At 40.1% G+C, this 12,331-nt stretch overlaps 1 protein-coding gene across 1 annotated transcript in view; it reads left to right on the top strand.

Moving 5' to 3' along the window:
- The first annotated feature begins 8,264 nt into the window (after nt 1-8,264).
- gne (glucosamine (UDP-N-acetyl)-2-epimerase/N-acetylmannosamine kinase) overlaps nt 8,265-12,331 on the top strand; it is a 9,321-nt gene continuing 5,254 nt past the window's right edge. Inside the window, exons 1-8 of the mRNA XM_020618456.1 lie at nt 8,265-8,289; nt 8,390-8,446; nt 8,668-8,816; nt 9,010-9,256; nt 9,560-9,767; nt 9,852-10,004; nt 10,125-10,337; nt 11,941-12,091. Coding sequence (XP_020474112.1) covers nt 8,408-8,446; nt 8,668-8,816; nt 9,010-9,256; nt 9,560-9,767; nt 9,852-10,004; nt 10,125-10,337; nt 11,941-12,091 — 1,160 coding nt within the window. The 5' untranslated portion in view covers nt 8,265-8,289; nt 8,390-8,407. The remainder of the gene's footprint in view (nt 8,290-8,389; nt 8,447-8,667; nt 8,817-9,009; nt 9,257-9,559; nt 9,768-9,851; nt 10,005-10,124; nt 10,338-11,940; nt 12,092-12,331) is intronic.

The raw sequence follows: 12,331 nt of genomic DNA, 5'->3' as shown, positions 1-12,331 counted from the left end.
AGCCCTGTTTTCTATCCCCTCAGTAACCGCCGTTCTTCACCGACCAGTTCAGGAGTGACCCCAGCGATGCAGGTCAGTCTACTCCTCTCATCTCATCCATGTACTGTATCTGCTGCTGATCGACACCCGGTTTATCCAGTTCATCTACTCCTGTTTAATCGTGCCATTCACTGCACTGTATATAATAAATAACTGCTTGTACTGAAGTCAGCCATCTGGATCAGCCTTTCTTTTGTTTACTCACCATCCCGTGTGCGAGCAAACATAACATTGTTCTCTTCTTTGAACTCTCTCAGGGAGGGGAAGTGAGAGAGCGTATCTCTCTGTACATCTCTGGCAAACGCTGTGATCTTGCGCTCAAACGCCAGAACATCCTCCAGCAACTGCAGGGTTCGTCCTTCGCTTTCCCTGGAGATTTTTTATTCAGCGTGTTTAAGTGACTTGTCATATCCACCATGAAATAAAACTTTTCCAGCCAATTGAGGTCTCCCAGTTTGGGATAGCTGAGGCCTTTGCTTTCTAAGAAGGTTTTCACATGTTCCAAACAAGCAGTGAAGCGTTTCAGAACGTCTCCCAGAAGGGAGCCACAGCAAGGAGGCTGAAGAGCCACATGCGGTTCCGGAGCCGCGGGTTGCTGATCCCTGCTCTAGAGTGTGACTTTGCAGTTTTGATGTTGAAATAGCAGCTTGATTTTTGTGACGCTTGGAAGACAAAAAAGTACCATGAGAAACAAGAGGAAGCATAGTTATACTTTAACACAAGAAAATGAAACACTGTGTGAATCCCTGTCATCAAAGATGCAAACAAACAGGCTAGGCAATGGCACAAGACGAGGATAAACACTGATGTGGCCTTTCTCAGGTGGAAATCCTTGATGAGGGACAGATGTCTCCAGAATGACACAGAAACTGCCTGTTTTCTGCTGGACAGGTAATTTAGCCTGCTGAGTCCTGCTCTGTGTTGGCCAGCTCCCTATTGCTAATATAGTCTTGTACACGTGCTTTGACTTTACCTGTAAGTCCGCCCAGTGTTCTGCAGCGGTGGAAAGCACATTCGCCAGGTTTTAAGCAGTATGCACCTCTGGCATTGTTTTAGTCTGAAGAGCAGCACTCTGTATGTTGCATGTGCTTATTTTATGCCAGGTTACTGTCACATACGTACTTTTAAAAGCTGTCCATGCATCCGTGGTCAGAGACAGCTTTTCAATACTTGGCAAACAGCTGTGCAGCTCACATGAATTATCATACAGTTTATCCATTGTGCCGTGACCATTTTTCCTGATGGTTCTTGCCTCTGCATGTTTGTATTTGGCGCTGTAGTTAAATGTCATACTTGTTATTGTGTTATTTCAAGGTGCTGGTAAAAGCAAGGGGAAAACAGTGGCTCTTTGTTTTTAAAGACAAAACCAGAGTTACATGGAATATTCATTTTTTTTATTTAATGACTATTCATATACTTGAAAATCATTGCCCATCTCTACTTTGCACTGGACACTCCTCTTTATGATTGCAAAATCAAGTGCTCCCAAACTTTAGATGACTGGTTGTCCACTTTTCCTTGCTGTGACCATGCTCAGTACTCTCCACCGTTTCAGCTGCTTTTCAAATGATTTGAGGTGGCTCATTGACACTGTCACATAGTCGCTGACCCAGCCATCTCACAAACAACAGAGCAAAGAATCAGAGCTCACAGTCGGTTTTACTATTGTCATCATCACTTATCTTAATATGTCCATGAAATGCTGAAATGTATTCTCCACCGCTTAATGAGCTGCTCAGCCAGCATGAGGTTAATGTTAAGTGTTATTGGTGTGTAGTATTGGACAACTTTTACAAGTAGGAGTACAAATACTAGGGTGTGGTATCGAACTCGATACCCAATACTGGTAATGGTATCAGTGCATTCTTAGTGATTAGTTACTAGAGTGTATATTGATAGGCAAAATGTTTTATCTATTTGAAGTGTGCAAAAAGTGAAGGGGTCTGGGTACTTTCTGAAGTGACTGCTTGCCTCGTAGTCGGTGTTAATCCTGTGGAGAGGCAGGGTGAGTACACGGATTATGTTGAATTGCTTTGTTTGCCTTTTGGGTTCATCTGAGTAAATAATTAACTTTCATATAGTTTGATGTCATGTCATCAGTATTTGTTGTGAACCCGGATGTCACAACTGTGTCAACACCAGGTGTGGTTTACCCAGGCCACGTTCATCTTTACAGCCATCTTGTTGAGGCAGTATTAACAGTGCCATTCTCTCATGTTAAATACAGGCTTAGAGAGGAAGTGTTCATGTGTCTGTCATTATAGTATATCTATCCTGCAGTACAGTATGTTTGGCAATAATCTACATCGACCAAGGCACCTCTGTCACCCCTAGTTAGGATTAGCTAAAGGATTAGGGTTATTTTCACTTTTTAATAACCTATCAATAACAATTTCTCAAGGATTGCAGTGGACTGCAGACCGGTTTTGGTGGTAGAGGACAGCAGAAATTTTACAGTTACAGTAGCATCTTCTGACACAACTTACAAGCCACCATTGAGAAGCACAATTGTGTCCAAAATCCATCATCTTTACGACACAGAAAAGAGAACAAAAGAAGGTGCAGTGGCGGGAGCTGAATATATTGTGCTGATTGGGGATCACTGGACTTCAGTTAGCAATCAGTCACCTCAGTGTTACTACACACATCATTGTCATTATTAACCAGGCTAAAAACTAATACCAGGCACTACGCCGATACCTTGTGTGTTCAGTGAAATGAAAATGTTATGCATTGTCTCTTAAACTGCATCTTATATTACCGTTGGTCTGTGCTGCGTAACAAATTTTTGGCATCTAAATTATGACACATTGACCATCATTACAATGTCAAGGAAAGACAGAGAAACTGATGGACTTAGTTCTATCACTGTTCTTTCTGACGCATTTTTGAATTTATTTTCTCATTTCAGCTGACCTGGATTTCTTTACTTCACCATGTGCTGTTGCCATAGCAACTAAGCATTTGCATCCAACACCTTCCTGATATCCTGATATTTAGACTTTTCACAAGAAAATTCAGTGGTGAGGTTTTAATGTTATTATATATTAGTGGTAGGGGATACTTTTTTTTAACTTCAAATGATGTGAATCACATGTACTCCTACACACAAATGTATGAGAAACTATTTCCTAAAATGTTAGGGTTTAAGGTTCAAAGGTTCTCACAAAACCAGATTTATGTGGGATAGAATCAAGACTTTTTAAGATGAATATCAAATTATTTTCTGAATCTCTGCAGATCCATCTAAAGCATAATAATGGTTCTGTTGTAATCTTTTTGTCATTTCACAGGAAGCCAGTCAGAAATATATTATATCTAATAAGAACGTAAGCTACTGAAATGATCTGTCTTTGTATGTGTGGCAGGATGGCACATATTCCTTCTTTCCTCCACTCAGACAATCATGCAAAAAAATCACCCCTCCTCCGTCTCACAGAGCTCCTCCCCCGGCTTTATTTCTGTGTCACTACACCGGTCTCCCTTCCTTTCTTCTCCGTTTGAAGGACAAGAAAAGAGTAGCGGCTGTTTTTTGTTTTGTTTTTCTTATTTATTTGTTTTTTCTAGCTGAGAATCAACAGAAGTGTAGGATGGAAGCGCATCTGGGTTTTTTGTGCATAAACCCTCATGTGAGTCAGACTGCATGTCTTCTCTTACCCACTCTCTCATATCTTTATTGACTTATCCTTTGTTTCTTTTTCACTGTCACATCACCTCTGATTTTATGGTATGTTCAGTATTTTTCCCTCTTTTAATGTGCCACTCGTGCTTTCTTCATGTATCCTGTTAAGGAACACGTACTCACAATCCCTGCCCCCATACCTTTACGCTGGTTGCTGATGCTGTCTTGCAACACTTAAGTAGCAGTCGCTGTGTGCTGAATGAGTTCCAAGATGCTTCACAGAATGTAGTCCAAAAGTTGCGTGTGCAACCTGTTATGTGAGAGTTGAAGAAAGGTACAACCACAAGGGATGAGTCTTAGTGTTACTTTGACCATATCACACAGATGTTATAAACTCAGATAAGTTGGCATTCACTTGGTGATGATTAGGAAGATTAAGCTACCAAAAATTGCTTTTAGCAAACATGATTAACAAATGTAATTATTTAAAAGAAGTAAAGCTAGAATAATAGTGGGTAACAAGCTGCCTCAGTGGATGAAGAGAAGGCTGTCACAAAATTGTGTAAGCTAAACTTTCTTGAAAGTGAATGAGTGAGAGATCTTATCTCTGTTTACAGTCAAAATCCAAAGGCAATTTAAATGTATTGTCATCTTTTTAACTATTTAACAGAAGAAAAAAAGTCTTTGGAGATAGATTAGAGTGCGTAGCTTTGGCTGACTGACATATGTTTGGACAAGGAGATATCATGTACCTAAACTACTTCCTTTTGTTGTGTCTCAGCCTCAACCAAGGACACCCTGTTTTTCTTAGCATAGGCTGAAGAGACAAAATTTGTTAGAATGCAGATATAAACGATGTTTTTACTGCGTTAGCATTTTGCAAGAACTGTGACCATAAATCTTGTTATATTATCAACATGCCACTTAAATAAAGGTTATAATCTGAAAAGCTAAATTGATTGATTAGACTCAGAGTACTCATGATTGAATAAACATGATTTCAGTGAAATGATTTTTTATGCTTATCTCTGATTCAGAAGAAAAGCAAACACAAGATATAGCCAAAGGTCCCAAACATTTTTTCCTCAAAAACTACAGCTGTTCCCAGAATTGGCACACCAGATCTGGGTGTACAGGTAGGCAAATGCTTATTATGTCATAAATACACATAGTTTTGCATAAGTACTGTATAAAGTGAGACTTAGCAATGGTCAGTTGCATGAGCGTCAGTGTCATATATTGCTTCAGTGGTTGGGTTTATCTACTAAGTAACTGCAGTTTTCCATTTTATTTTTTACTTTGAATAAACAAATATTCATACAGACAAAATAAAATACCATGCCATGCCAGTTCTTACAATTATTTTCTTACAATTGTGTAGCCTCAAACCAGTAGCATAACATAACTGTATTGGGCCCCATTGCAAATTTTTTTTCGTGCCCCACTGTTGTCCCAAATACATGTGCGCACACACACACACACACACACACACACACACACACACACACACACTCTCTCTCTCTCGCTCTCTCTCTCTCTCGCTCTCTCTCTCTCTCTCTCTCTCTCTCCATACAATTGCATAGCAGACAGTTGTAGAGAGGCTTACCATGCAAATCCCATCCTGAAAACCAGCCTTTGATCAGCACCACAGACAGCAGCTAATCTATGCTAATGAACAGGCTCCCCTGGACTTGAGCCATTTCTCCAACTAACATACTGTACATCTGAAATATTCAGCCAGTCTAAACTAACAAATCCACACAAATGTAGCTTACACTGTATGCCGATAAGCATAGAACAAATGGCTATCAAGAAAAGCACAGCAACTCATTATGGATCTACACAGTGTGAGAATAGAATTCAACATACATAATGGCACGAGCAGGCAACATGTTATCCCAAGCATGGATTACAGTAGATGCACATTTTCTAACATGCTTCACATTTAAATACCTGATCCCACCACATAACAAAGAGAAGCCTGTACTCAGAAGTTCATCCTACAGGCTTTGTGCTCAGCAAAGACATTAACAATGCTGTTCAAATTGAAATTCCTGGCTCCTTCCATGCCACTTTTTTGTTTGGGCTCTCCAAACATTATGCCACTATTTGCTGAAGAACACTCACTTCTCGATGAAAAGTTGAACCACTGAGAAAATAACTGAGCAAGATCTTTGGACAAATAAATTGGCTTTTCCCAGCATGTCGCCTTCTTTCATAACTTCTGAGAAGAACGAAACCAAATTAAATAGGTGGTGGATAGAAATAATGCTCATTTTTAATAAAACTTGCAGTTTAAGGACATTTAATAAGGACAAAAAAACAGACTATGATCCAATCTGTAGAACAGCGGTAGTGATAGCAAAATTATCACTAGCTAAAGAGTCACAATACCCACTTTTAGGGGAAATAGAGCAGGTTCAAACCAATGTTATCCTTTAATTGTGCAATGTAGGGCCATCAATCATTTTAGCAACATTCATTGTTCTCTGCGGATTACAGTACAGTCAGTGGAAAAAATGACAAGCATCTGTTTTGCAACTGGTTGTTATGAAGATAAAAAATAATTGCAATCAAAAAGTTCTGTGGCCTGGAGCCAACATGTAAAATTGCATTTACGTCAAGAAGTCTGCGTGTCAAATGTACTCTGAGTAACACAAATTAAACCTGGGTAATATTGTGGTTTTTAGTGCGTCACCTTCTCTCAGTGGAATCATGGCGGATCTGGTACAACTAGTTTGAATAGACTGGTTACACGTCACATCCAGTAAATTACAATCTTAGTGTTATTGCTCAAGTCAAGAACTTTTGACTTGAGCAATATTTAATCAGTTTTTTTTTTTTTAGGCTAATACAGATAAGACAGTAAACGACATTATGTTTAAAATGAAATTGTCGTGTTGATGTTTTATGTATACAGCCATAGTACAGCTAACATTGCACAGTCCTTTAACAGTATGTGTTTTTATTTCCATACTTGATGATTTTTTTCTTTTCTGTGATAAGGTATTAGGGTAAAGAGGGATGAAAGTTTATCATCTTACACTCCTCGATTGAGTTTTTTTCCTCTGTGTATAGAAATCAGCCTCTTGGCATTTTGTAGCTGGTGGGACTGTTTGATAATTCTGGCTAATAATTCGACATGTACCACAAATTCGTATAGTAATGACACCACTCAAAATAAATAATTAGAATATATAATAGCAAGCCTCTGGAAACAAGAAGGTACCTGCCAAGGCTTTTATAATAGCATTTTAAATACAGTATTACAGGTAGCACGGCCTGAGGTAAGTGTTGCATCATGCCATGAAAAACATGATGGGAGTTAACATTTGTGCCATAGTGGGAACCCTATTATTTATTTATGTATTTAAAATCTTTCTTTGTTCATTCTGATGTCGTTGGTCCCTCCTAGGTATTCCCAGAAGTGCAAAGAGGTTGACGTTTTCTTTTATTAAATTCCAAGCACTTGATCTACTCTGGAATTTGTGGTTTCTGTGATTTACTACATTGGCAAAACATATAGCATGTTTTCTCTTTTTGACACCTGAAAACTGGTGTTGTCTTATATTTAAGAACTAGACTTTGAATGCTCAGCTGCATTCACCTAAGTGTGATGGACATAATCCTGCCTGTATGCATCTCATCAGCCAGTAAACAGCAGCAACAAAACAAGCTTTTGTTTACTTTTCACTTTACCGCTGATGGCCTGTTTACTCATTTAGGCCACTGAGCTTACGACTGGACAGACCTTACACTTAGCATGTAAGCCAGTCACTTCCAGTGTACCAATTTTGTAAATGTCCCCACAGGACAAAAATCAAATGACTAAAGGAGACTAGCCAGGCATCCTAATGGTCCACATGCCAAAATAGTCCCAAACAACACTAAATCTTAATATTCTGTATATTTTTAAATGAACATACACTGACTGGCCACTTTATTAGGTACAGCTGTATGCATTGTATGTGTGGTGTTAATGTAGTCCAGTACAACACCACCTTTAACTATGACCTCCAATAATAAGCATACAGTATAATTGAATTTACACATTTATGACAATTTCACCAAAAACTAGAACAAGTTGAGTGCTGTAAACACAGAAGTTAAGGCAGAAGTGTTGAATTGAAGTGCATACAATTGTACAGGTGTACCTAATAAAGTGGCCGGTCACTGTAGTAAGCAGTAGTTAATTTATTCTGATTTACATTTTGTCAAATTTGTTTCACATGACAGAACTGACAGTGACACACTTAGTGCTGCTTATTTTTCATCACTACTGCAACTTTTTATCCTTTTTGGGGCAAATATTTGTACAATAACATCTGTCCAGGTTCTACAAATAAATAAATAAATGTAGTAGTATTTATCGGTGTGCACCGTCTCTCATAATTAAAAGTAAAGTAGTTGTGTAGTATTGTACCTTCCATTCTAACCAGTTCTTCCTGTCATGTGGCCAGAGTATATCAGGTGTGACTGACCTTTGCCTTGTCATTCAAAGCATGTTTCTCACTTCTGGGAAAAAAACAACCACTTGTGAACATGTTTATTATGTAAAATACAAAACATTTTTAGTGCAGTTTTGTTGTGTTTTCATGCTTCAGTATCTGAATATTTGGAAGGCCCAAGTGAGTATTACCTGTAGCTGGGTTTGTATTGAAAATCATGGATAATATTATGCATTACAGACTTTTTTCTGGATCTTACCCTCTTATCTTTGTTTTCTAGGAGCTTTACTATCTCCGAATGCAAAGGAGCAAAGAAAAGATGGCAGAGCAGAACCAGGTACGGCTTTGTTTACATTTGAAAATGAGAGTTTACTGATAAGATGATGGCTCTGTTATTTATGAAAAGCAGAAATGCACATTTGATGGCAATTTCTGAATTTTAGGTGGAAGATCATGTGGAGATAAAATATAATAACATAATGCCGCCTGTTTCTATGTGTTGTGTGTACTAAATTAAAATTACAAATGATGTATGTGGTTACACCTCCCCTGCTGTAGTGTAAGAAAAGGCTGAGAGTGTGTGTGGCAACATGCAACAGAGCGGACTACTCCAAGCTTGCCCCCATCATGTGTGGGATCAAATCTCACCCTGATGACTTTGAGCTAGAAGTTGTGGTGCTTGGCTCACATCTCATTGATGACTATGGGTAAGACCAGCTGACATTATAGCACCCTCCTAAAATAAGCTTGTGCCACATGTCCTAACAGTGAAGTAGTGTATAAATCTTAATGCGCTTGCATTACAACACAACAGTTTGTAATCTGCCATAGGTTTTTAGTTGGGATTTGATCAGCATTCTTTTAATTTGTCCTTGTATTGTTTTTTTGCCTGCTGTGCAGGAACACGTTTCGTATGATCGAGCAGGATGATTTTGATATTGGCTCCAAGCTGCACACCATAGTGAGAGGAGAGGATGAGGCAGCCATGGTGGAAAGCGTTGGGCTGGCACTGGTGAAACTCCCTGACGTCCTTCAGAGGCTGCACCCTGACATTTTGATTATCCACGGTGATCGTTTTGACGCGCTGGCTCTTGCAACTGCTGCAGCACTTATGAACATTAGAATATTTCACGTAGAGGGAGGAGAGGTGAGGCGGCTTCTTTGTTGAGTAGTATTTGCTTTTCATTGTGATAAATAAGTTGTAAATTGGAGCATGAATGCTAAAATACTTTTAACGGTGTATGATGTTATTCCTTTTTTATCTTTACCCTTTAAAGTTGCACAGAACATAATGGAAGCAAACATTGTGCATAACATATACTTTAATCTCAAAAAAATGTAAATATCAAATGCAAGAGTTCTGTTTTCTCAGAGTTTTTGATTGCAAGAACTTTGTAGCAAATGCTACTAAATGACAAATTAATATTCTCTTTTCTTGCTCTTTTTCCAGGTGAGTGGTACGATTGATGACTCAATCCGTCACGCCATCAGCAAACTGGCTCATTTCCACGCCTGCTGCACACGCAGGGCAGAGCAGCACCTCATTGCAATGTGTGAGGACCACTCCCGCATCTTGCTGGCTGGCTGCCCTTCATATGATAAACTGCTGTCAAGTAATCACAAAGACGACTACATGGACATTATTAGAAGCTGGCTGGGTAGGTAGGGATTCATTCACACACAGTGTGACACATTAGTGTATGTCTCTGTGTGATGTGTGGGGTTTTGTATTCATGTTGCAGGCGCTGAGGTGCAGGATCACGATTATATTGTGGCTTTGCAGCACCCAGTCACTACAGACATCCAGCACTCCATTAAGATCTATGCACTAATGCTGGATGCGCTGCTCTCCTTCAACAAAAAGACCCTCATCCTCTTTCCCAACATTGATGCTGGTTAGTTTCACCCACTGGTTCCTCTTCCTTGTTTCTCCAGGCTTTGTCTTCTTCTGTATGAGTGTTTTGTCAAAGTAGAGCTGGGGTTACTGAGAACTTTCAAATTTCCAATGTCAACAGGAAGTAAGGAGATGGTGCGTGTGATGCGTAGGAAGGGCATCGAGCAGCACCCCAACTTCCGAGCGGTGAAGCACATTCCCTTTGAACAGTTCATCCAGATGGTCTCCCATGCTGGCTGCATGATTGGAAACAGCAGCTGTGGAGTGCGAGAGGCTGGGGCCTTCGGCACCCCCGTCATTAACCTTGGAACAAGGCAAATAGGCAGAGAGACAGGTGAGGAGGAAAAACAAGATTACTGTTAACCTGCTTATGATTTCATTATCCGACACAAGGTATTTTGATGATTATTAGAGGTTTGTGGCAATGAAAAGACAAAGATACTGCTGAGGTGTCAAGATTAGTTTCCACATACAGTGGGTACGGAAAGTATTCAGACCCCCTTAAATTTTTCACTCTTTGTTATATTGCAGCCATATGCTAAAATCATCTAAGTTCATTTTTTTCCTCATTAATGTACACACAGCACCCCATATTGACAGAAAAACACTGAATTTTTGACATTTTTGCAGATTTATTAAAAAAGAAAAACTGAAATATCACATGGTCATAAGTATTCAGACCCTTTGCTCAGTATTTAGTAGAAGCACCCTTTTGAGCTAATACAGCCATGAGTCTTTTTGGGAATGATGCAACAAGTTTTCACACCTGCATTTGGGGATCCTCTGCCATTCCTCCTTGCAGATCCTCTCCAGTTCTGTAAGGTTGGATGGTAAACGTTGGTGGACAGCCATTTTCAGGTCTCTCCAGAGATGCTCAATTGGGTTTAAGTCAGGGCTCTGGCTGGGCCATTCAAGAACAGTCAGAGTTGTTGTGAAGCCACTCCTTCGTTATTTTAGCTGCGTGCTTAGGGTCATTGTCTTGTTGGAAGGTGAACCTTCGGCCCAGTCTGAGGTCCTGAGCACTCGGGAGAAGGTTTTCGTCCAGGATATCCCTGTACTTGGCCGCATTCATCCTTCCCTCCATTGCAACCAGTCGTCCTGTCCCTGCAACTGAAAAACACCCCCATAGCATGCTGCTGCCACCACCATGCTTCACTGTCGGGACTGTATTGGACAGGTGATGAGCAGTGCCTGGTTTTCTCCACACATACCACATAGAATTAAGGCCAAAAAGTTCTATCTTGGTCTCATCAGACCAGAGAATCTTATTTCTCACCATCTTGGAGTCCTTCAGGTGTTTTTTAGCAAACTCCATGCGGACTTTCATGTGTCTTGCACTGAGGAGAGGCTCCCGTCGGGCCACTCTGCCATAAAGCCCCCGACTGGTGGAGGGCTGCAGTGATGGTTGACTTTCTACAACTTTCTCCCATCTCCCGACTGCATCTCTGGAGCTCAGCCACAGTCATCTTTGGGTTCTTCTGTACCTCTCTCACCAAGGCTCTTCTCCCCCGATAGCTCAGTTTGGCCGGACGGCCAGCTCTAGGAAGGGTGCTGGTCATCCCAAACGTCTTCCATTTAAGGATTATAGAGGCCACTGTGCTCTTAGGAACCTTAAGTGCAGCAGAAATTTTTGTGTAACCTTGGCCAGATCTGTGCCTTGCCACAATTCTGTCTCTGAGCTCTTCAGGCAAAAATGTCAAAAATTCAGTGTTTTTCTGTCAATATGGGGTGCTGTGTGTACATTAATGAGGAAAAAAATGAGCTTAAATGATTTTAGCATATGGCTGCAATATAACAAAGAGTGAAAAATTTAAGGGGGTCTGAATACTTTCCGTACCCACTGTAGTAGCAATCCAAAATAATCATTCTGTTGAATGAAATCTGCCACAGGTTGTTTATTTTAACAACTGTATTTCTGACATTTTCCGCTCTACCAGGTGAAAATGTTCTACATGTCAGAGATGCAGACACTCACAATAAGATCTACCATGCTCTGGAGCTGCAGTTTGGAAAGAGATACCCCTGGTATGACCAATGTACTGCCTGTCTTGGCCTTTATCGGCGACTTTGTCCTGTGAATTTTCTCTTGTAGACTGTCTTTTCCTTTTTTCACAGCTTTCCATTTTACATTTTAGTTTCAAAGCCCTTTTCCAGTATCATTATACTGCATTTTAAATCGAGTCCACAGTCTAACTTAAAATGAGGTGGACAGGGTAATAAACAAGGTGGGGTTGCAAAGGAATGCCTCTTTCAGCTAACAAAATGTTAATTATGTAAGCTAAACCCTTCGGTGACCTTTATTAGAAGCCACATAACTGCCTTAAAAAT

The sequence above is a fragment of the Monopterus albus genome, unplaced genomic scaffold (genome assembly GCF_001952655.1).
Source record: "Monopterus albus unplaced genomic scaffold, M_albus_1.0 scaffold205.1, whole genome shotgun sequence".
Classification (NCBI taxonomy): domain Eukaryota; kingdom Metazoa; phylum Chordata; class Actinopteri; order Synbranchiformes; family Synbranchidae; genus Monopterus; species Monopterus albus.
This window is presented reverse-complemented; position numbering and strand designations above follow the sequence as displayed.